This window comes from Typopeltis vanoorti, chromosome 24, assembly GCF_054136105.1.
Source record: "Typopeltis vanoorti isolate ZY-2024b chromosome 24, IOZ_Tvanoo_1.0, whole genome shotgun sequence".
Lineage (NCBI taxonomy): Eukaryota > Metazoa > Arthropoda > Arachnida > Uropygi > Thelyphonidae > Typopeltis > Typopeltis vanoorti.
In genome coordinates this window covers 85,432,695-85,455,206 of record NC_143572.1, presented here as the reverse complement: position 1 = coordinate 85,455,206, position 22,512 = coordinate 85,432,695, and the positions used below count along the sequence as shown (strand labels likewise).

Genomic DNA, 22,512 nt, shown 5'->3' with positions numbered 1-22,512 from the left:
CGTTTCGACCTTCATATCAAGGTCATCATCTGGAGCAGCGTTTCCCAAACTTTTCCGATCACGGAATGCTTCACAAATCCTGAAATTTTCATGGAACGCCTTGGTTATTTTGTAATGTATTAATTAATAATTAATTGTTCATTTACCTGATTTTTTATTATTAATTAATAATTGATCATTAATTATTAATTAAACATCAATTAAACATGAACATCATTAAATTAATTTGTGCTGATTTTCATTGACATATCAGGTTGAATCAACTGATATAGTGGAATTACTGAGCGAGCACTTTGCAAGAGTATATCATCCAGGTGGTGATATTGCAGGAATGAAGGAACCAATAGCGTATACGGGAATTGTGGTGAATGAAGTGGAAGTGAATAGTCTATTACAAAACCTTAATGTGAATATATCTGTGGGATTGGATGGTATACCAGCTCGGGTCATACTTGAAGCAGCTAAAGAATTGTCAATGCCCTTGACCATTTTGTTTAATTTGAGTCTCAGATCTGGGTTAGTCCCTAGGGGGTGAAAAGAGGGGAAAATAGTTCCACTGCATAAAGGAGGTTCCAAGACTATTGCAAATTACTGACCGATCAGCATATCAGGAGTCGTTGTCAAGGTCTTGGAGAAAGTAGTCAAGAGAAAAATACAGGAATGGATAGATGAAAATGGGATACTGTATGAGGCACAGCATGGTTTTGTGAAAGGTAGATCATGCCTCAGTAACTTGCTCACGTTTTATAACACAGTGACGGCTGAACTGGATAAGGGTAATGGGTTTACAGAGATACTGCTGGACTTTGCTAAGGCCTTCGACAGGATACTACATGGAATTCTAATCAGTAAACTGCAGCATATGGGGATGGATATAGGGTTGTGAGATTGATAGGAGGGTGGTTGATGGAGAGATATCAGAAAGTAGTTTATTCAGGAGCAGAGTCTAAAAAAAGTTCTTTGACTAGTGGTGTGCCGTGGGGTTCTGTTCTTATGCCACTGCTGTTTAATTTGTTCATTAATGATATAGGAAAGGATCTCAGAGGAACTGTTCATTTGTTTGCTGATGATGATGCAAAGTTGGGTAGAGCAATAGAGAAGGCACACGATGTCAAAATTTTACAGGATTATTTGGATAGATTGAGGGACTGGGCTAAGGAGAATGGATGTCAATTTAATGTGGCAAAATGTAAGATTATGCATTTTGGGGTGAAAAGACTAGCAGCAGTATGGGTGGAACTGTACTCCAGTAGATTGATGAGGCCAGGGATTTGGGAGTGTTGGTGGATAGGGAGTTGAAGTTTAGGGGGCACATTGCAAAAGTGGCTAAATCAGCTCATCATATCACTTTTACTGAAGAATACTTTGACGAGCAGAGACAAGCAAGTTATTGTTTTTCCGTATTGAGCCTTGATGAGACTTCATCTTGACTACTATGCCCAGATTTGGGTGCCAGGGTTTCTTCTTGATGGGGAGGAGGTGGAGAGGATCCAGAGGCAAGTGACCAAGATGATAGCAGGTCTATGGAATGAACCTTATGAGAACAAGTTGAAGATTTGTGGATTGCAGAAATTGATTGATAGGCAGAAAAGGGGCGATATGATTGAGACATTCAAATTACTGAAGGGTTTCTATAAGATTAATTCAGAAGATATTTTTGAGAACAGGACTGGTCGTGGGAGGACTAGGGGCCATCCATGGAAACTGGGCAAGAGTGTGGTTAGCAGGAGTGTTAGAGGCTAGGTTTTTTACTTGGAGAGTGGTAAATGAATGGAATAAGCTGCCAGAGTCTGTTGTGGGTGCCATGACTGTGAATGAGTTCAAGGCAAGGTATGATAGATAGTGTGTGAATGTTGAATAGGTGTTCTTGAACATAATGTTGGGCCTCCCTCGATGAGTCTGAGGACTCCTTGGAGTTGTCCATAATAATAATATCCCATTCTGATCACCAAAAATTTATAATATTATAAGTACTTACGAGTGAATGCAGACTTTTTCTCCTGTGTGCTGGTAGTTTTCCCCTCCTTTTGTACATCCTGGAGATCACTTTGTAGGCTGGAGGTGGATGAATCATTATCTGTTGCATCACAAACACCTTCAAATAAGAGATTTCTTAATTCCAAAATTAAACAAAGTCCCTTGTCTCTTATTCATATTAAAATTTAAATCTGCAGGCCTATTACTTTTAAAAAATCATGGCGCTATGGTTTTGAAACTTTCACCCTACAAAATACGAACTTGTGAAGATAGTATTCAGTATTACTAGATTTGAGAACCGGATACAGATCACCTTGATCTTCAATTTTAGTTGAAAAATTTTCTTTATACTTCCTTGCTAATTGGTCACTAACATTTGCAACACAGATGTTATTTCTTTCAGTTTTGAGAACAGAGGATATGCCACCCATTGTTGTAATCGGTTTGCAGGCAATTTTTATGATCGGTCATAAACAGCGGTATTCTCTTTCCCGATTGTTGAAAGATTTCCATGTGTGAAAATTAATGATAATTCATGAATATTTCCATGTTTAAAAATATGCTGCTTGGTCACTGACATTTGCTACATAGATGTCATTTCCTTCACTTTTGAGAACAGAGGATATGCCGCCCATTGTCATAATCCGTTTGCAGGCAATTTTTATGACTAATCATAAACTGCAGTATTCCCTTTCTCAAATGTTGAAAGGTTTCGATGTATGAAAATTAACGATACACAGATGTTATTAGGTGTTCTAGGTCTGAGCTTTTCGACATATTCACAAATATTATTCTCCTCAGAATATTTCCACTATAAAATATTTATTCATGAAAAATGCTTAGAAAACTAAAAGGACAAATTCCAGGAGAACTTCTCGCAGTTTGGGAAACCCTGATCTGGAGTATACACACATATATACAAAGAAACAAACTGCACTACAATCTACATGGTTTGCTAAAGTTGCTTGTCTCCATAACTTTTCATAATGTATTCTGATCGCCATGTAAGCATAAAGGAAAGGAAAGGTCATGTTTGAGCGACTTACTCACATTCTGTAATAATGATACTGTTTAGTTAGACAAGGCAAATGAATATACCATGATACTTTTGGATTTTGCTAAGACTTTTGATTGTGTGCAGGTCTAGTTTCCTGGGTTCCACGGTGATTCTGATACAGCAGAGAGGGTGCAAAGGAGAGTTAAAATTACTATTGGGAATGTGGAATACATAATGTGAAAATGGATTGAGAATTTGTGAACTGCAGACGCTAAACAGGAGAAAGAATGGGGGTGGGGGGGGAAGGATATGATTGAGACTTGCAGAATATCAGATGGAATTTTTCATTTTATGGAGATTGGGGAAAGGATGAGAAAGCATACTTGGAAGTTGAGAATGAATGCTATCAAGAAGGGAGTGAGAGTAATTGGTGTGTAATTGGAATGGATTGCCTTTGATTGATGTGGATGCAGGTAATTTGAATGAGTTCAAACAAGTATGACAACTGGTGTGGGTAGTATTTAGCTTCCTTCAATGAGTCTCTCACTCCCTGAAGGTCTCCCATAATAATAATAATCCTTTCTGAAATGAAGATCTTGATTCCTCACTCTAAATAAAACCCCTAACCCATATCCACACCCATCCTCCACAAGAAAAAGAGGTATATAGAAATTCTGGAGGTCATTCCAGTTTGTACTGTTAATGGCTTGGTATTTACTTTAAATGTTTATATTCTCCTTTTATTCTTTTTTTATTCTTTATTCTATTTTTACTTCTTACTTGTACCAGGAGTTATTTCCAGCAAATTTATTTTAGTTTTAAAATGACTGCGCCAGCCAGTGACTAATTCCTGATTCTTAGGTCTACTTCAATGACTATCTCTATAATAATACTTAGTAACGGGAACACGTGGTATGCAGTCGCGGCTCCCCCCTTTTTCTTAAACAAATGTTTCCCCCTTCACTTACACAGGTTCGTAATTTTTATGTGGTAGGTCAGTCTCAGTTAACAGAACACATAAACTTTGATGTAAAACAATGCAATTTAATACTACTAATTATAATATACATGAAAATCAAGCAATGGTAATAATATACAATAAATACATTTCTGCACACATGCACTGAGCTCATTCAATCTCTTACGTACTTCTTATAATACAAGGTTATATAATCATAGCTCAGAAGCCTTATTCAATCATCATTATTCCATTGGTTTGCTCTAGGATTGAGTGATGCTCCTGTTATTATGTTAGTTCTTGGTAATGCTAAGTTATTCAAAATTCATACATGATACTTCTGCTTAATCTTATTTATCACAAGTCTCAAGAGAGTCAATCTCCTTGCTATTAGATTTACGAAATTCATAGGTTCAATGCACAAAGCTGTATTTTCAATCAGTGCATTTCATTTAACATTTCATTTCTTAAACTGTCTTATTAAAAGTTCACGCATACATATTTTATAAGTCACAGCAGGAAGGTCACATCTAGACATTCAGTCCAAAAGGATCTACGAGTCGAGTCTAGTAGGGCTATGCCTGAGGTTTTCTTTTCCTTTCCCTTACAGCACTTCTTAAACATATAGGTAAGAATTATTTGGCTTACCGATTAGTTTCCCTGGTTTTATGGCTATTCTTTCCTTCGATACGACAAGACTTCCTTGTCGTCTCCGCTGTCTTTCTTTGTTGAATCCTACAAAGTAGTTACATTGGCAGTAACTCACCAATAGCCCTGTCTGCTGGTTTCTTGTTGTACAGTTGGAAGACTTGTACGTGACGGAATCCACTGCAACGTGGAGGGTTGCTGGAAACCGGCGTCAAGCATCCTCAGCCTTCACAGCCTTCTCACTGGCACACAGGAAAAATGCAGGAAACGAGAGCATTTGAAGAACACACCGCGCCTATATCCTGCTAGCGCCCTCTCTCACCATCAACGTCACTCACTCAGCCGTCTTTGATTGGTCTCATAGGGTCACGTTCTTTCCTCGGTGGCCTTCTTGATGGAACTCTTACTGCTGAGTTTACTGGATGACATCTCGGATTTTTTTGCTAAGTCATGGACTGATACGTAATGATGAGACCCTCCGCTGATCGGTTAACAACTCTGAAGTCACTTAACATAACTTTTCCTGTATCGGACATGATTTATAACATAGCTTTTGATTACATTACAATAATATTATTGATTAAATTGTTACAGTCTCAAATTGCACTTTATTCATTGCTTCTATGCTTTTGCTCTTGAGAGCTCAAGCATGTCTTTATCTTAAGTGAGTAATTTCTCATGTTGTGGCTGAAACAAATGGTGGTCACGGAGTCGACCAGTTATTTCCGACACAACAGTACTGTTATAGTGCTATAGGACAAGATGCTGAGATTGGCTAGGAGAAAGTAGGTGAATCTATAGAAATGGAAATGCAGACAAGGTTATGGTCAGAGTTGCTAAGAGATGAGTTGACATCTGCAGTGTTTTTTGGAGAGAGAAGTAGTGGAGAAAAGGTCTTGGGTGTTGGAAGAATAATGAAATAAATGAAGATTATCCTTGTAGGTAGATGTGTTAGATCATTACTGATAGCATATAATTCAGTTTTTCCTTCCAGCTGTGAAGTTAGAGAAGGGAAGCCAGTTTGAATTATGAATATTGAAATCTCTAAGGAAAATAATTTCACTGTTTTGGTAATTGGTCACTACTAAGTCACCATTTAGAGTTAAATAGATATCAGCATAGCTATCAGAATAGTAAAGGCAACAAATGAGGACAACAAAGTGAAAAACAAAGAAATCTTTAGCCACAGGAGGTCATAAAGAGGGAGATCCAAAGTTCAACAATCTTTGGCACAGAATATCATTCCTAATGAATGCATATATTCTACCTATCCTTCTTATGGATGATGTTGATAATTACTTCAACTATCAACAGTGAACTATGGTTGTAGAGGATATCAGTTGAAGTTTGAAAGGAATAATGGATTGGGTCTGGATCCCTGCAACTGGTGGTAGTGCATTTCATTAATCTTTATGCTTGAGGCCTTCCCTGGGTGTTGAAGTGGAACTGGATTTTTTTAATTGTAATTTTGTTTTTTTTAGGCTTTTTTTGCATATTCTTAGTTATTTTTGTGTTTTTGTTGACTTTTGTAAGAGAATTTTTTTAACTGTAGTGTGACCACAGTTAAAAAAGGTGGTGGGAGGACTAGGGGCCATACATGGAAGCTGGGCAAGAGTGTGGTTAGCAAGGGTGTTAGAGCTAGTTTTTTACTTGGAGAGTGATGAATGAGTGGAATAAGCAGCCAGAGTCTGTTGTGGGTGCCATGACTGTGAATGAGTTCAAGGTGAGGTATGATAAATACTGTGTGAATGTCGAATAGTTGTTTTTGACATGATGTTAGAGCCTCCCTCGATGAGTCTATCGACTCCTTGGAGTTGCTCGTAATAATAATCCTCTGCTAAGAATGAAACTTAGATAACTACTATTCCTTATGTCTAAGATGTTGCAGTTGCTCCTGTCCTATTAAAATACAACATTTTTCATTTACTTCTCTCCTGTTTAGAAAGTTTTTTCTTCTGCCCAAGATAAAATGCATCCCTTGTCTCTTTTTGCTCATGTGGGCTCAGTTATTAATGCCAGACTGTTCATTGTTGATATGCCGAGGTTAATCATAAAAAATATATAGATTACATCCATTTATAAAAACATGGAATCCAAATTGGGTGATCAGGACATAATCAGTAACCAGTGTATCAAATGCAGGAAGTTGCTTCTTCATTACAATTTCTTTAAATCTATAAGAGTATTCAAGAGACCTTGTGAAGACTTTCCACCAGCCATATGTGAACAAGGACTACATATTGATTTCTCACATCTGGGAGATAATTATCTAAAATATGAACATTTAATATTCTTAAAATATGTCTTTCACACTGTTAAATTGATTCCAATTTTTTTTCCCCAATAATTTTAATATCACTTGATTGCCATGATGAACAATCTAGTGTTATACTGGAGAAATATTAGCTGCTAAATCTAAGTTCATTAAACTTTTCCTAATAAGTGAAGTATCTTATAATAGACTGTGTGTCTATCCATCGTATTTAATTAAAATAATCTAATTGATAAATGTAATTTATTGATCTTTTTATCTGTTGTTTCTCCTCTTAAAATGTTTGTTACATCCATTATTAAAATGTAAAAATATATGTGAAAATAGGAATGGAAAAGGTTGACTCCAGATGAATGTATATTCTGAGTCATATATTTTTAAATGGGTTTGGTAACATAAACTAAATTAATTCATTTTTGTTTTCAGGTCAGAGTAGTCCAAGGAAGTGAGCCAGAACATTTTCTTCGCATCTTTAAGGGAATGATGATTATTTTCATAGGTGGTCATGCTAGTGGATTTCGGAACATAAGAGATCATGATACCTATGATGAAGATGGCACAAGGATGTTCCAAGTGAAAGGAACCCATGATTACAATATCAGAAGTGAACAGGTAAAAATAATACTTTACAATTGCTTTTAATTGTCTTATTTGGAGTGCTTAAGGGTCAAAGCTGTATAATTGAGAGGAGACCTTCACATAGCCTTTAAAGGAATGTGGAGAACCTACCAGGGCTTCTGACCTAATGTCCAATCCTCACCTTCTTGTGGTGCACCCTGTTAGGTATTTACCTTGATACTGAACAAACGAGGATGGGCTGGCAATTTGGGATTTAGCTGATCAAGTTGTATTCTTATTGGCTTAATATTAAATTATGTTACAATATTAAATGATGGTACATGACAGAATTTCATGCTGGATGGGGCATCACCCAAAAAAAACCCCTGTTGTTTTTGCCAGGGAACCAGGGCAAACAGTGAAAAGTCAGCTACTGGAACAAACCCTAAAACTCACCCCAACTCAATATCACCAGACTTAAAGATCAGTACTATCAACATAAGAAGCCTGATTGGCAAAGAAATGGAGCTGGCTGAGAATTGGATAAGTACCAGATCGATATAATAGTTATACACAGGCAATGATAATCAAGAAAAAGGAGTAGCCATAGTATTCAACACTAAATACGAAGCTAATCATCTTGAATGGCAGGCAATTTCAAGTAGAGTGATGTAGGCATGGGGAACTGGACAATTAGACTTATGTAGATTGTGCCTATGGTTCTGCTAAGGTAGAAGTGGAAGAATATTTTGAGGCTTTAGAGAAAGCAACTGACATAATGAAAAATGAAATGGTGGCCCTTTTCGGGAATCTAAATAGCAGAGTAGGAAATGATTGTCAGACATACAAAAATATTTCGGGAAAATTTGGAGTAAAGAGCAAAGCTAATAATAATGGCAATTACTTGTTGGATTTCTACTCAGAACATGAACTGGTTATTACTAACACCATATTCCAATATAAAATGTTAAAAGGCTATGTTATTGTCGATAGTGATTTTTTTTCTCTGGTGCAGGACATTAGAATATACAAAGGATTTGAAATTGGAAGTGATCACTATTTCATCTTGAGCAGGATAAAATTGAAGAACATATGAGAAAGTTTTAAAGCGAATAAAAGTTGAGCAGCTCTCAGATATGAACTGTAGACTAAAATACACAAGCATTATTCAAGAAATAATGAAAGAGTTTGAGAATAGAAACCAAACCTTGGAGAATCAGTGGCAAGCTCTGAAGAAAACATTGATTGATTCAGCCAATGAGGCATGTGATGAGATTGTCTGAAAGGATAGAAAAATCAGAACTCCTGGTGTACACAGGAAGTTAGAGGCAGTGAAAGAAAAAAACAGAGCATATCAGAAGTTCTGGCAAATAAGTCAGCTTTTGCTGTTAGAGAATTATTATTATTATTTAGGCCTCCATGAAGTCAAAAGGCTCATCGTGAGAGGTCCTTCCTAGGAAACATAGTCTATCATATCACTCCTTAAACTCATTGACAGTTCTTGCTCTCACCACTCTATTAGGCAATGCATTCCACGGTTCAGCCACCCTCCATGCAAAGAATCCACTCCTCACCCTCTTGCTCACAGTTTCCTTATGTAACTTCCAGGGATGGCCCCTTGTCATCACTCTTTCCTGCTGTTCAACCAAGCGAAAGAGCTCCCCAGTGTCAACACTGTAACCACCTCTCAACAGTTTAAAGCCTCAATCATATCACCTCTCCTCCTATCCACCAAACTCTGCAGTTCACATTCTCTCAGCCAATTCTCTTAACTAACATTATACAGTCCTGAAACTGTCTTTGTTATCTGCCTTTGTACCCCCCACAGTTAATTTATCCTCTTCAAATCCTGGGGACCAAATACAGAGACAAATGTAAGAAAACTAAAGAACTAGCTAAACAAAAGTCATGGGAAGACTTCAGTAAGAACATAGAAAATAAATATCAAGAAGGTGGCAAGATATTCTGGAGGTTGCTGAAGAAGCTCAGAAATGGAGGAAAGAGTGTTGTAAAAAAAATTAGAGATGATAAAGGCGACATGAAAACTGGAGAATAAAATATCCTTGAAGTATGGAGTAACTACTTTGAAAAATTGCTAAATGAAACTAGCAGTGATGAGAGCACAGTGATAAAAAAAAAAACACTGAACAGGCATGCAATCAGGAATACATATCCATACTTGAAGTAAGCCATCAGAAGTCTGAAATGTGGAAAGGCAGCTGGAGTAGATGATATTCAACCAGAAATGCTCAAGTATGGAGGCATAAAAGTCTTACAATGGCTGCCCTGCATAGTTCAGAGAGCCTGGACAGAAGGATGAATTCCAGATGATTGGAGTAGAGCTCCCATAGTATCCATATATAAAAAGGGAAATAAAACTGAATGTGAGAATTACAGAGATATTTCCCTACTGAATGTTCCTGGCTAGATCTATGCAAGTATACTGGAGAAACAGTTGAGAAGAATTGTGGAAGAAAAGCTTGGTGAAGAACAAGCTGGATTCAGGCCAAATAGAGGCTGTCAGGATCAGATTTTCACTTTGCGACAAATAGTTGAGAAATCATGGGAATATAACAAAGATCTGTATTTAAGTTTTGTAGATCTGGAAAAAGCATATGACAAGGTGCCGAAGGAGAAGCTGTTCAAAATGCTACAGTTGTATGGTGTCAGTGAAGCATTATATCAAACAATACTTAGTCTTTATTTGAGTTGTAAGTCAGCAGTTAGAATTGAAGAAAGTACAGAAAGATGGTTTAATGTTAAATCTGGTGTCAGACAAGTATGTACATTATTCCCTCTGTTATTCATTATCTATATGGATCACATTATGAAAGAAAGTGGTATTAAACCTGATATCAAAATTGGAGATGTTAATGACTGCTCTCTGCTGTATGCAGATGATGTTATACTTCTAAATAAATCCGTTGGAGGTCCGGAAGATTCCCTGACTAAATTGAATAACTGTTGTAATAATAGTTATAGATGAAGGTTAGCAATAACAAGACAAAGACAATGAAAATAGGCAGAAGCATTGAAAATATCAACAAATTCTGCCTATTTTCATTGGCAGAAGCATTGAAATATATACAGTGAATGGAGAACCTATAGAACAAGTAAAACATTTCAGATATTTAGGCATGATTTTTAGTGAAGATGGTAAGTTAAATACGGAAATAGACAACACAATCAACAAAGTTGGTATAGTAGGAAGTCAAGTGAATAAATTTATATGGAATAAGAAAGAAATTAGTCAAAACACTAAATTTGCTGTATACAAGACAGTGTTCAAACCAGTTTTGACTTATGGATCTGAGAGCTGGATTAGAAGTAAAACACTTAACCAAAGACTAGAAAACATTGTGAATCCAGGAATGTGTTTGCAGAGCTAATCTCAGGTGGTGTGGTCACTTAAACAGAATGGGAAAAATTAGCAAAACAAGTGTTCTCCGCCAGGTTGGCAGGAAAAGGACCCAGAGGAAGACCAAGATATAGGTGGACTGATACAGTAAAAAATGCCTTAGAAGATAGAAATATAAGCTCTGACAATGTTGAAGGCCCTTGACAAGTAATTGATTGATTTGGGGGAAAATTGTAGATAGCAAGTTAGTAATGATATCAATTTTTCATGTAATACTATCATATCCATTAAATATGATATCCAGTACTATCATATCCATTAAATATGATATCCAGTACTATCATATCCATTCACTGATAGACCCATTTTACAGGTCAAGTATATTCTTATCACAATCATTAATCCAACCAGTTAAATGTTAAACATTCTATTGGATATCATATCTAATAGATATGATAGTATTGTATACACCCCTTGAGGGTAAATGTCAGGAATTTGATGATGATGATGATTGTCTTGTTTTCCATTTCCCATTTCCATTATGTAAATATTAATGGTCTTTTTATATCTTGATTCATTAAAAAAAAAAAAATTAATCTTAATTATATGACTCTGAAATAGATTCAGACTCATCTATACATTACTAAATACTAGATGAATTACATAATTGTCAGTGTATTTCACTAACTCTGCTCTTGTTAGAATCATCAGGGAAATTGGAAATTAGGCCCATATTTCTGTATGTTGTTTTAAAAAAGTTGGCCAATTATTAATCGCATAGTCTGTAAAAGTTAGAGCCTAATGGAGGGTGTTAAAATGTCACCTTCAAAATGTCATTTGCTTGGCTCCTCTTTCTCTTAGTGTACCATGTGAGTGAATCATCTCTAGTGATTCTTTTAGGACTTTAATAATAATAGATGACTCAGTATGTTTGTTATTCCATTCCATTCAATGCAATTATGTTCTGTGTTGCTCATGTGTTTACTTTCATGAATATCCAGAGACCATTCAGTCTGGCTGATATAAACTTTGTCACAAGAATATCAGATCTTGTATATCCCTAGATATTTTTCAAAGGGATTGTCAATCTTTAAGTAACCTTAGAAGAGATAATAGCATGAGTGTATATAAGTAGTGTGGAATGTATGTATTGAACAAAGAAAGGGTGCCCAACATATAGTTATACGTTGCTCATGTATTGACAAGTCATATTCTTGATTGGGTAAAACCCTGACAACAGAAAAAAAAAAAAAAACTGATAGAATTCCAAAAACTTAAAAAAAAAAAAGCACTTCAAGAACAGATAAGAGATGCAACTATTATGAATGCTATAGTTTGCTACATGACAATGCTGCTGAAACTTCTAAGAGACAGTATGTTTACCAGATCTGTCATACAGTACTGTCTACCAGATCATATACAGAAGTTCTGCCACAACATAAAAGAAAAAAAAAAAGTTATGAGATTGTCAAAAAATTCAGTTCTGTTCTTGATTCCCAGAAATGACCTGCCTGATAACACTTACCACATATCCTCACATTTATGAATTGCTGAAAATGTATAAAAATAGTATATAACTTGGACCTACAGTGGATATCACTGATAGACCCTTTTTCCAGGTCAAGTATATTCTTATCACAGTCACTAATCCAACCAGTTAAACATTCTATTCATTTCACACCAATTGCTAAACATTAAAAACATAAATTCCACTTTTGTTTGGATCATTGCTCTTACTGATTTTAAAAAAAATGTCTATACAGGAGTCTCTTCTTTCTAAAATAGCTCTGTTAAGTATTTAGACTAGTTCTTATAGAATCAAAAAATCTGCCAGCCTTGTTAGCCAAGTGGTTATGTATCTGCTCTCCAGTCAAAGGGCTGTGGATTTAAATCTGCCTTAGGCATGGATGTTTACGATGTCCTTCATTTGTTCATGCACATTCATACATAAAATATATTATTATTATTATTTTCGGGCTACTCCAGAGAGTCCTTAGGTGCATCGAGGGAGGCCTTAAACATCATGTCCACACAACTATATGACATTCTCACAGTATCCATCATACCTTGCCTTGAACTCGCTCACTGTCATAGCACCCACAACAGACTCAGGCAGCTTATTCCACTCATTTACCACTCTAAAAGTAAAGAACTTAGCTCTAACACCACTGCTAACCACACTCTTGCCCAGCTTCCATAGGTGTCCCCTAGTTCTCCCACCACCAGTCCTGATCTCAAAAATATCCTCTGAATTAATCTTATAGAATCCTTTTAGCAATTTGAATGTCTCAATCATATCTCCCCTTTTCCGCCTATCAACCAGTTTCTGCAACCTACAAATCTTCAACCTGTTCTCATATGGTTCATTCCATAGACCTGCTATGATCTTAGTCACTCGCCTCTGGATCCTCTCCTCCACCTCCCCATCAAGAAGGAACCGAGGTGACCAAATCTGGGCACAGTAGTCCAGATGAGGTCTTATTAAGGCTCGGTACAGAGGTACAATAACTTGCTTGTCTCTGCTTGTTAAGGTATTTTTCAACAACCAAGTGAGTTGATGAGCTGATTTAGCTACTTTCGCAATGTGCCCCCTAAACTTCATCTGCCTATCCACCAACACTCCCAAGTCCCTGGCCTCGTCAATCTCTTGGAGTATAGTTCCACCCATGTGGTATACTGCTGCTAATCTTTTCACCCCAAAATGCATAACCTTACATTTTGTCACATTAAATTGACATCCATTCTCCATAGCCCAGAACTCCAATCTATCTAAGTCATCCTGCAAGACTTTGACATCTTCTGCATTCACTATCGCCCTCCCCAACTTTGCATCATCAGCAAACAAATGAACTGTTCCACTTAGATCTTTCCCTATATCGTTAATGAACAGATTAAACAGCAGTGGTCCAAGAACAGAACCCTGTGGCACACCACTAGTCACAGGCCGTCTTTTGGACTCCACTCCTGAATAAACCACTCTTTGATATCTCTCCATCAACCACCCACCTATCCATCTCACCAACCCTATATCCATTCCCATATGTTGTAGTTTACGGATTAGAATTCTATGTGGTATCCTGTCAAACGCCTTTGCCAGGTCCAGCAGTATCACTGTAAACCAATTTCCCTTATCCAGTTCAGCCGTCACCTTGTTATAAAACTTGAGCAAGTTACTCAGGCATGATCTACCCTTTACAAAGCCATGCTGTCTCCTGTACAGTATCTCATTTTCATCAATCCATTCCTGTATTTTTCTCTTGACTACTTTCTCCAAGACCTTGACAACAACTCCTGATATGCCGATTGGTCGGTAATTTGCAACCATAGTCTTGGATCCTCCTTTATGCAGTGAAACTATTTTCCCCGCTTTCCACGCCTTCGGGACTAAACCAGACCTGAGACCCAGATTAAACATTCCTTAGCCGCTTCACGCAAGACCCGTGCCGGTATACCATCCAATCCCACAGATGTATTCACATTAAGGTTCTGTAATAGACTATTCACCTCCACTTCATTCATCACAATTCCCGTATAAACTAATGGCTCCTTCATTTTTTCAATGTCTCCACCTGGATGATATACTTTTGCAAAGTGCGTGCTCAGTAACTCCACTATATCGACTGGTTCAGTTCCTCCTTACCATCGTCATTCCTTAAAATCATTTTGCCATGTACAGTTTTTTTCTTGCTTGCAGCATATTGAAAGAACTGTTTGGGATTCTCTTTTGCTTGCATAGCTAGTTTCCTTTCATAATCGGCCTTTGCTGTTTTTACCACACTCGTTACCCTTCTGGCCTGCACTTTATACCGTTCATGTGTCTGCAGGTCACCCCTTTCTTTAAATTCCCTCCACAGTTGTTTCTTTTTTTGCAGCTCAAGCTTAATGGTGTTATTCATCCATTTAACCCCTACTTGTTTTACTATTCGGACCCTTGGTATACAATCAGCCATAACCTCCTGTAAATGCTCCTTGACCACTTCCCATGCTCTATCGACGTCCAGCCCTTGCAGCTGTACATGCCATGGTACTGATCCAAGCAATCTCCTAAGCTTGTCATACTTGCCAGCACGGTAATTCCACATATACCCTGTCTTAATCAAAAATTCCACACCTTTAGCCACCTCCCAGGTCAAGACCTTATGATCACTCTCACCAATAGGTGGCAACACGGTCATATTCGTTACAGTCAAATTGTGAGATGCTATTACCAGGTCAAGCACTCTCACATCCCTAGTATTTTCAATTACATGCTGTCTCAGATAGTAATCCCTTAATAATTGAATAAAATCCATTTCCTTCCTCACATGTGTCCTCTCCTCCTTCTAATCAATGTTACCATAATTAAAATCCCCCATAATAATTACCCACCTTCCACTCATTTCATCAATTTGTTTATGCTTACTATCTCCACCATCTATTCCATCACCTGGTCTATAGCAGCACCCAACTGTATATTTTATTCTGCCAGTCTCAATCTCACACCAAGTAGCCTCAAATGAGCTCCTTTCACTATCCTGCAATACAACTTCAATTTTCCTTGGTTGCAGTTCATCAGCTATCATCAATAACACCCTTCCCCCCATTTTATTCTCTCTGTCCCTCCTAAACACACTATAACCTACACATTCTATCCCACTAACTATATCATCTTTCGTCAGCCATGTTTCACTAATGCCAATAACCTGTGGCTAGGAAGAGCCAATCAAGGCCAAAAATTCTTCCTCCTTGTTCCTAATACTCCTGGCATTAGTATACATGAAATGCAGTGATCCATTTGTTCCACCCCTATCTTGATGCGTTATTCTAAATGTCCCATTCCCATTTTTTGTCCTTAGTTTCCCTGGTTCCGCACATCCATTTTCACTTCATTCAGCAACACTTTTTCCAGTCTTCGCACACCAAGTCCATTCAAATGCAGGCCATCCATCTTGTATAAGTCTTGTATAAGACGAACAAGTTGTTGTTCCTCTGTATCGAGCCTCGATAAGACCCCATCTGGACTTCTGTGCCCAGCTATGGGCACCAGGGTTTCTTCGTGATGGGGAGGAAGTGGAGAGGGTCCAGAGACGAGTGACCAAGATGATAGCAAGTCTGTGGAATGAACCTTATGAGAATAGGTTGAAGATTTGTGGGTTGCAGAAATTGGACGATAGGCAAAGGAGGGGTGATATGATTGAGACATTCAAATTACTGAAGGGTTTTTATAAGATTGATCCAGAAGATATTTTTGAAAATATGACTGGTGGCAGGAGGACTAGGGGCCATGCATGGAAGCTGGGCAAGAGCGTGGTTGACAAGGGTGTTAGAGCTAGGTTCTTTACTTGGAGAGTGGTAAATGAGTGGAATAAGCTTCCAGAGTCTGTTGTGGGTGCTACGACCGTGAATGAGTTCAAGGCAAGGTATGATAGATACTGTGTGAATGTTGAATAGTTGTTCTTGACATGATGTTAGGGCCTCCCTCGATGAGTCTGTCGACTCCTTGGAGTTTCCCGGAACAATAATAATAATAAGTCCTTTCACCCATCAAACTCATTCCACACGTCCATGAATTCCACACCGTTTGCATAACCAACGCATAATGTCATTTGTGATTATGGCCCTCCTTCTAAACACCTCTGTCATACCGCGGCAACAGACTGACCATTCTAACTCTGTCACTCTTTTCTTTCGCTACCTTTAACAATACTTTCAAGTCCTCTCTCATAAAAAAATTATCACCTTTCAATTCATTTGTACCTGTATATGCAGTCTTCCAATGTCACCTTTCAATTCATTTGTACCCGTGTATGCACTCTTCTGATATATGCACTCTTCCAAGCTGGATTAGGTCACCATGGGAGAAGTAGACTCAACTCTGCCCTTCCCCAGTAGGAGAGGTCCTCTCTCAGTAATGAGTGAGATCAGAATCAGAAGCAGCTCATACTCATAGCAAAATTTACCATCAAATTTGAAAGCATAGGTATGGGCTTGTGCTTTGTCGTCCCCTCTCTGTGCAAAGGAAAATTGTCCACATCACTCTCGCTTACATTGGTCTCTAGGATGAATCATCTTAGAATTGGAAAATAAATCCTTGTGTTTCCTAGACACCCTTCATCTATCATGCAGGGTTTTTTTGTAAACAGATATAGATATTTGAAATAAAAAAGTTGATTGAAGACTAGTACTACAGATGTGAGATTTGTGAATGGATACTGTCCATGGCTGCTCCATATTAATAATGAAGATATTAGAAAGGAACTTGACATTACTAGCATTCATGAATATGTAGATAGAATTAATCTAAGAAGGTGGTATAATTGCTTAGGCAGCATGGAAGAAGAAGAAATATTTTAAAAAAAGCTTTTCCTATATATATTTTTAAGCAAGAATATAGGAAAAAGAGGAAAACAAAGATCTAGATATGTTGATGCATTTAGCATGCCTTAGAAGATTGAGATATAAGAGTTGCCAATAGGAGAGACTTGACCAATCACTGATTATTGTGAAATTTGTTAGTAGAAAGCTAGCGATAATAATGAAAATATTTGTATTGAACTATCACACTATTCTGATCACTTGAGGGTAGGTATATTATACATCAAGAAGTGATGATGATTGATAAATGTTCATTATAACTCACTTATGTGTTCAGGCAGGGATAGGACAAATTATTGTGAAGATGTTAGGGTAAGCTCCAAGATAAGTATGAAATGAACAATGGTAGTATGAGAAGAGGCTTCGGAGGTGACTTCATTAGAAGTATGAAGTTACATATTTTGTGGAATGATATAGTTGAGGAATTTTGGGAAGGAAAGAAGCACCGATGGCATATGGCACAGGAATGAAGGGATGGAGGTCTAGCATTGGTAAAATTAGTCCACAAATCATTGGCATAAGTGAGACATGTGTGACATGATGATATACTAATGGAAATTGATATGATGAATATAATGCTTTTCAGCAGATATAAATGATAAGAGGTGCTTGTTATTATGGATGATCTCAGAAGAGTTGTATTCCCTATAGTGGAACTTCTCCAAGGAAGCAATAATAATGGCTTTGAGGTCATGTTTTGTGAGGAGTAGAAATTTTACATATTTACTGGAGTATTGCTATAGGCCACAGAATGTAGAGGAAGATTGTGAAATGCTTAGGTAGATGAGACTGTTGAGTGACTAGCTGGTGATAATGAGTAACCTTAACTATATAGAAAGATTGGTTTGGAAGCAGGACGAACATGTACGAATTCCTTGAGCTGCTTAGAGATAGCTAGATAACTACCTTACACAACATGTGGTGGAGACAACATATCAGATACTTGTTGGACTTAATGTCTCATATAGTGATAATAGACAGTCACCATGATGTCACCAGTTGGCAAGTGTGATCATGTGGTTTTGAATAGGAAATACGAGTAGTTAGACTCGTATTTCCCTCCGCTTAACCAGTACATTATTGTGGGTGCTGCTGAATGCCCGTAGCAGATGCCCTTTCTACACAGAGTTGGAAGAACAATCACAAACCTCCATGCCCTAGGTGGGATTCGACCTGTAGCCTCTTGGCTGGAGAGCAGATATGCTAACCACTCGGCCAACCAGGCTGGCTGTAATACACAGTTGATAATCTTTTTCGTCCTAAAATGCATAACTTTACACATTGCCACATTAAATTGTATTATTCTCCACTACCCATACTGTCAGTCTATTTAAATCATCATGCAAAATCTCTACATTATCTTTATTAACTATTACCCTATCCAGTTTTTCATAATCAGCAGGCAGCTGAATATTTTCTCTCAGATCATTTCCTTATCATTAATCTGCAAATTAAATAGTAGTGATCTGAGTACAGAGCCCTGCAGCACACCTCTAGTTACAGGTCTTCTCCTGGACTACTCATCCATAAACTACTTGCTGATATCTGTCCATCAGCCATTCTCTTATTCATATCACCAGCTTCATATCCCTTTTCCATTGCTCTAAGTTATATAACAGAGTTCCATGTGGTCAAATGCCTTTGTAAAAGCCATCAATATATAGCCATTCCCTTTATCAAACTCACTTGTACTTGTCACAAATGAAACAAATAAAACTGGTAAATAAGTAAGATGATGAATCAAATGGTCTGTAGATTTTGAAAGATTAAGAATTAAAATTTTGAAAATAAAAAATGAAAGACTAAAAAGGAACAAAAACTAGTAAGATAATATATAAGGACCTGTTTCATTTTCAACTATTGAATATACATGTTTAAGTTCACATCTCAGTCAAATTTGGCTATGAATATCTTCTTATCCCTACCTTCTAAAAATATATAATCAGGTATGTCTATTTAATTACTCTTTTAATATAAATTAAAAATTTTATATTAGTCATCTAACTTAACCTCTTGTTGGAGGAGTGACTCCATCATCCAATAAGCTTTGCTATTTTTTTGTTAATGTTTTAAATCAGGAGCATCACGAAAGTTTCAGAAAAATTTTATATTAATATGGTCTGTAATTTTATGAATCGGATATTCAGGAAATTTAAGAAAGAAAGAATTGATGCATGGATAATCTGCAAACTGAATAATCCCTACTTGGATAATCAAGAGTACACTACACTATTCCTGTTTATGTGACAAAGTACTCATTTTATCTCATTCAATATCATCATCTCTCCATATAATCAGTCTTCTGACAAGACCTTTCCTGAACATCCTATACAGAACCTCTTCTGCTTCCATTCTAACAACATTTTATTTCCTTGTTCTGCACATCTACTCTCTCTCTCTCTCTCTCTCTCTCTCTCTCTCTCTCTCTCTCTCTCTCTCTCTTATTAGTAGCTTTCTCTGGAGGTAAAATTCCAAATCCATTCAAATGCAAACTTTAATTTGAGTTTCATCTAAAGCATCTTAATTTCAAGTATGGGGGCATACAAAGAATAAGCAGTTACAGAAGTAATATATATATATGTATATATTAGCCAAAATTCTAAAAAAATAACATCTGGACTTCTTTCACTCCTCTACCTAAACTCCATTCCTTGCTCAGTTCATCCAAACAAAAACATAACAACCTGAAATATCTCTGTGTTTACCATATTTGGTGCAACTGCAACATGCCTTATTTTGGCCAGACAGAAAAAATCCATCGAATTACATCTAGAGGAACATAAAAGACATGTAACATGTGGCAGAACAAGAGCAAGTGCTCTTTCGAACCATGTCATGAATTCTGCTGACGCTAATGAGGAAAACCCTATCATTCATCCAGTCTTATGGGACAAATCAGAAAATATCTTTCAATGCTATGATAAACTGGAAAGAAGAATTGTAGAATCTAAAGAAATTGTCCTCAATCCAGTGCATATCAACACTAACCTCAGCTATAATCTTTCAAACTGTCATTGCACAGCTATCTAACTTTGGCATTCATGAGACCTTGGATGCATGCACACACCCAACAATGACGAGACACACAGAACAGCTTCAAACGTTAATACGTTAATGTATAGATTTTTTTGTCTTTTGCAATGTTGTTGGTAATTCCCTCTTGTTATGCACTTGCAAGAGAAAACTAGTTGTGCAGTCTACTTAATTAAAATAGTGTTTTTATTTTTATCCCTTGGTCTTTATCATTTAATCTATTTAAAAAAAATCTCTCTCAGCTGAGTAAATCTGTTATAGTTTATCATATGTAGAGTGTGAATTAGGTAAATTCTTCAGGTGGATATATATATATATATATATATATATATATATATAAACTGGAATAAAAATGTGAAAAGGAGCATGCTACATTAACACAATAATTGGTTTTCTTGTCATGTTATTAAAGATTAATTTAGACTCTATTTTTTTATAGGTTCCTGAAGTGGCTGCATCTCTAGACTCTGGTAGTGTGTTTATCTTAGATACTCCTACAATAGCATACCTTTGGATTGGAAAAGTAAGTGCAGTCCAGACTTATGGCTAAATATTCCAGTGTATAAATCTATTTCTCAGGATCATATGTTAATTACCAACTTTAAAAATTTCTTTTTTTAATCTGTCTTAAATGTAATGTGTCTGATATGTTGTAGATTATCTTAACTAATACCAATACTAATATTATTATATTTTTTTATTTATCCTCATTATAATCTGCTTAGTAGGTTTTATGATATGCTGGTCATCATGCAATTAATACTTTCACTTCATCAGTGGATGCTAGCAAAACATCATGGACATACTTGGCTTGTTTGGGTGGAAGGGATAGATTTGACCACATTACAATCTACAATCTCCTTCATATCTGCCAAATTTGATAATAATTTATATACAAAATAATAAATAACAGAATTAAAACAAATAAATAACAGAATGATTGTGGAAGGATTTTAATGAATGCAGATTACATGGAAGTAGCAGAAGTTGAAGAAATAATTTAATTACTGGACAATCGCTTTATGAGGGTATATCATCAAAAGAGATAATGCTGTGACTAGTGGGACAAGAATCAGTGTGAGAATAGAGGAAATGAAATGGAGGTGATTAGGATATAAAATCTTCATATGAATACAGCCATAGGATTGGATATTAGCCCATGTATTACAAGAAGATGCAAGAGAATTGACTATGACCCTGACCAGACTGTTTAAGTTTCAGCACTGGCAATTTCCAAGGTGGAAAGAGGGAAAAGATAGTTCTATCATGCAAAAGTGGCTCAAAGACAGAGAGCTAGCAAATTATAAACTTGTTAGTAACTCAAGAGTGGTGGTTAAGGTTATTGAAAAAGTTGATTAAGGATAGGATTCAGAAATGGGTAGGTAGGAATACAATACTCTCTGTGAGACAGTGCAGTTTTTGAGAGGGAGATTTTGCTTTACTAATTTACTGTATGTAATAAACTGACAGTTGGGTAATGGAAGTAGCCACTCTGTGATATTGCTAGACTTTTCAAAGCATTTGACAGGATACAACATGGAACACTATTATGTAGACTGCTGCAAGTGACGAATATCAAGCTGGTATTTGTCATCATTTGTCATGGATGAGTAGAGGCTGATGAACAGACATCAAAGACTGCAGTAGAATCAAGAAGATAAGTAGTAACTAGTAGTATGCCACATCTGTTCTTGGACTTCTACTGTTTAGTTTATATATTAATCATGTCAAGAATGATTTGAAGAAAAAATATCTGGGTGTCTGCTGATAATGCTAAACCAGATAAGGCAATACTTAATAAAGATGATATAGAAATCTTGAAGGATGTTTCAAAATAATTGACAGCGAGAGCAAAAGGTAATGGTTATTAGTTCAGTGTGGCAAAGTGTAAGGTTATACACTATGGGATGAAAAGATTTACAAACTATGAATTTAATAAATCAAACTGTTGACTGCAGGAAATTTTTGAACCTAGGAATTTGGGGATGATGGTAGATATTGCTTTAAAGATCAGAGGGCTTATATTTTTTTCAGAATTACAATTGAAGCTATGAGGCCAATATATTTATGTCTGTTAATTACTTGTTCTTCTTGCCAGCTTGCCTCTGTTTTTGTGATGAAGAACCTGAGTTTTGGAGAGGAAAATGCCTGCCACTGTCTGTGAGATTGGCTGTCTCACCTTCAGTTGAAAAGTCCTTCAGAGGGCATATTGCAGAAGAGATCAAAGGATTACTTAGATATTAAAGAACATATTCACAGGTGAAAGGATAGTTATTATTCTTCTTGGACATGTGCACAGATTTGGTTGCCTGGGCTTCTTTCAGTAAGTGGTCTAGATGGTCACAGGTCTATGGAAT

At 36.7% G+C, this 22,512-nt stretch overlaps 1 protein-coding gene across 1 annotated transcript in view; it reads left to right on the top strand.

Moving 5' to 3' along the window:
- The window catches only part of LOC150093516 (gelsolin, cytoplasmic-like), a 113,763-nt gene that overhangs the window by 33,545 nt on the left and 57,706 nt on the right, over window positions 1-22,512 (top strand). The window contains exons 7-8 of the mRNA XM_090413643.1: window positions 7,279-7,464; window positions 20,595-20,678. Coding sequence (XP_090269769.1) covers window positions 7,279-7,464; window positions 20,595-20,678 — 270 coding nt within the window. The remainder of the gene's footprint in view (window positions 1-7,278; window positions 7,465-20,594; window positions 20,679-22,512) is intronic.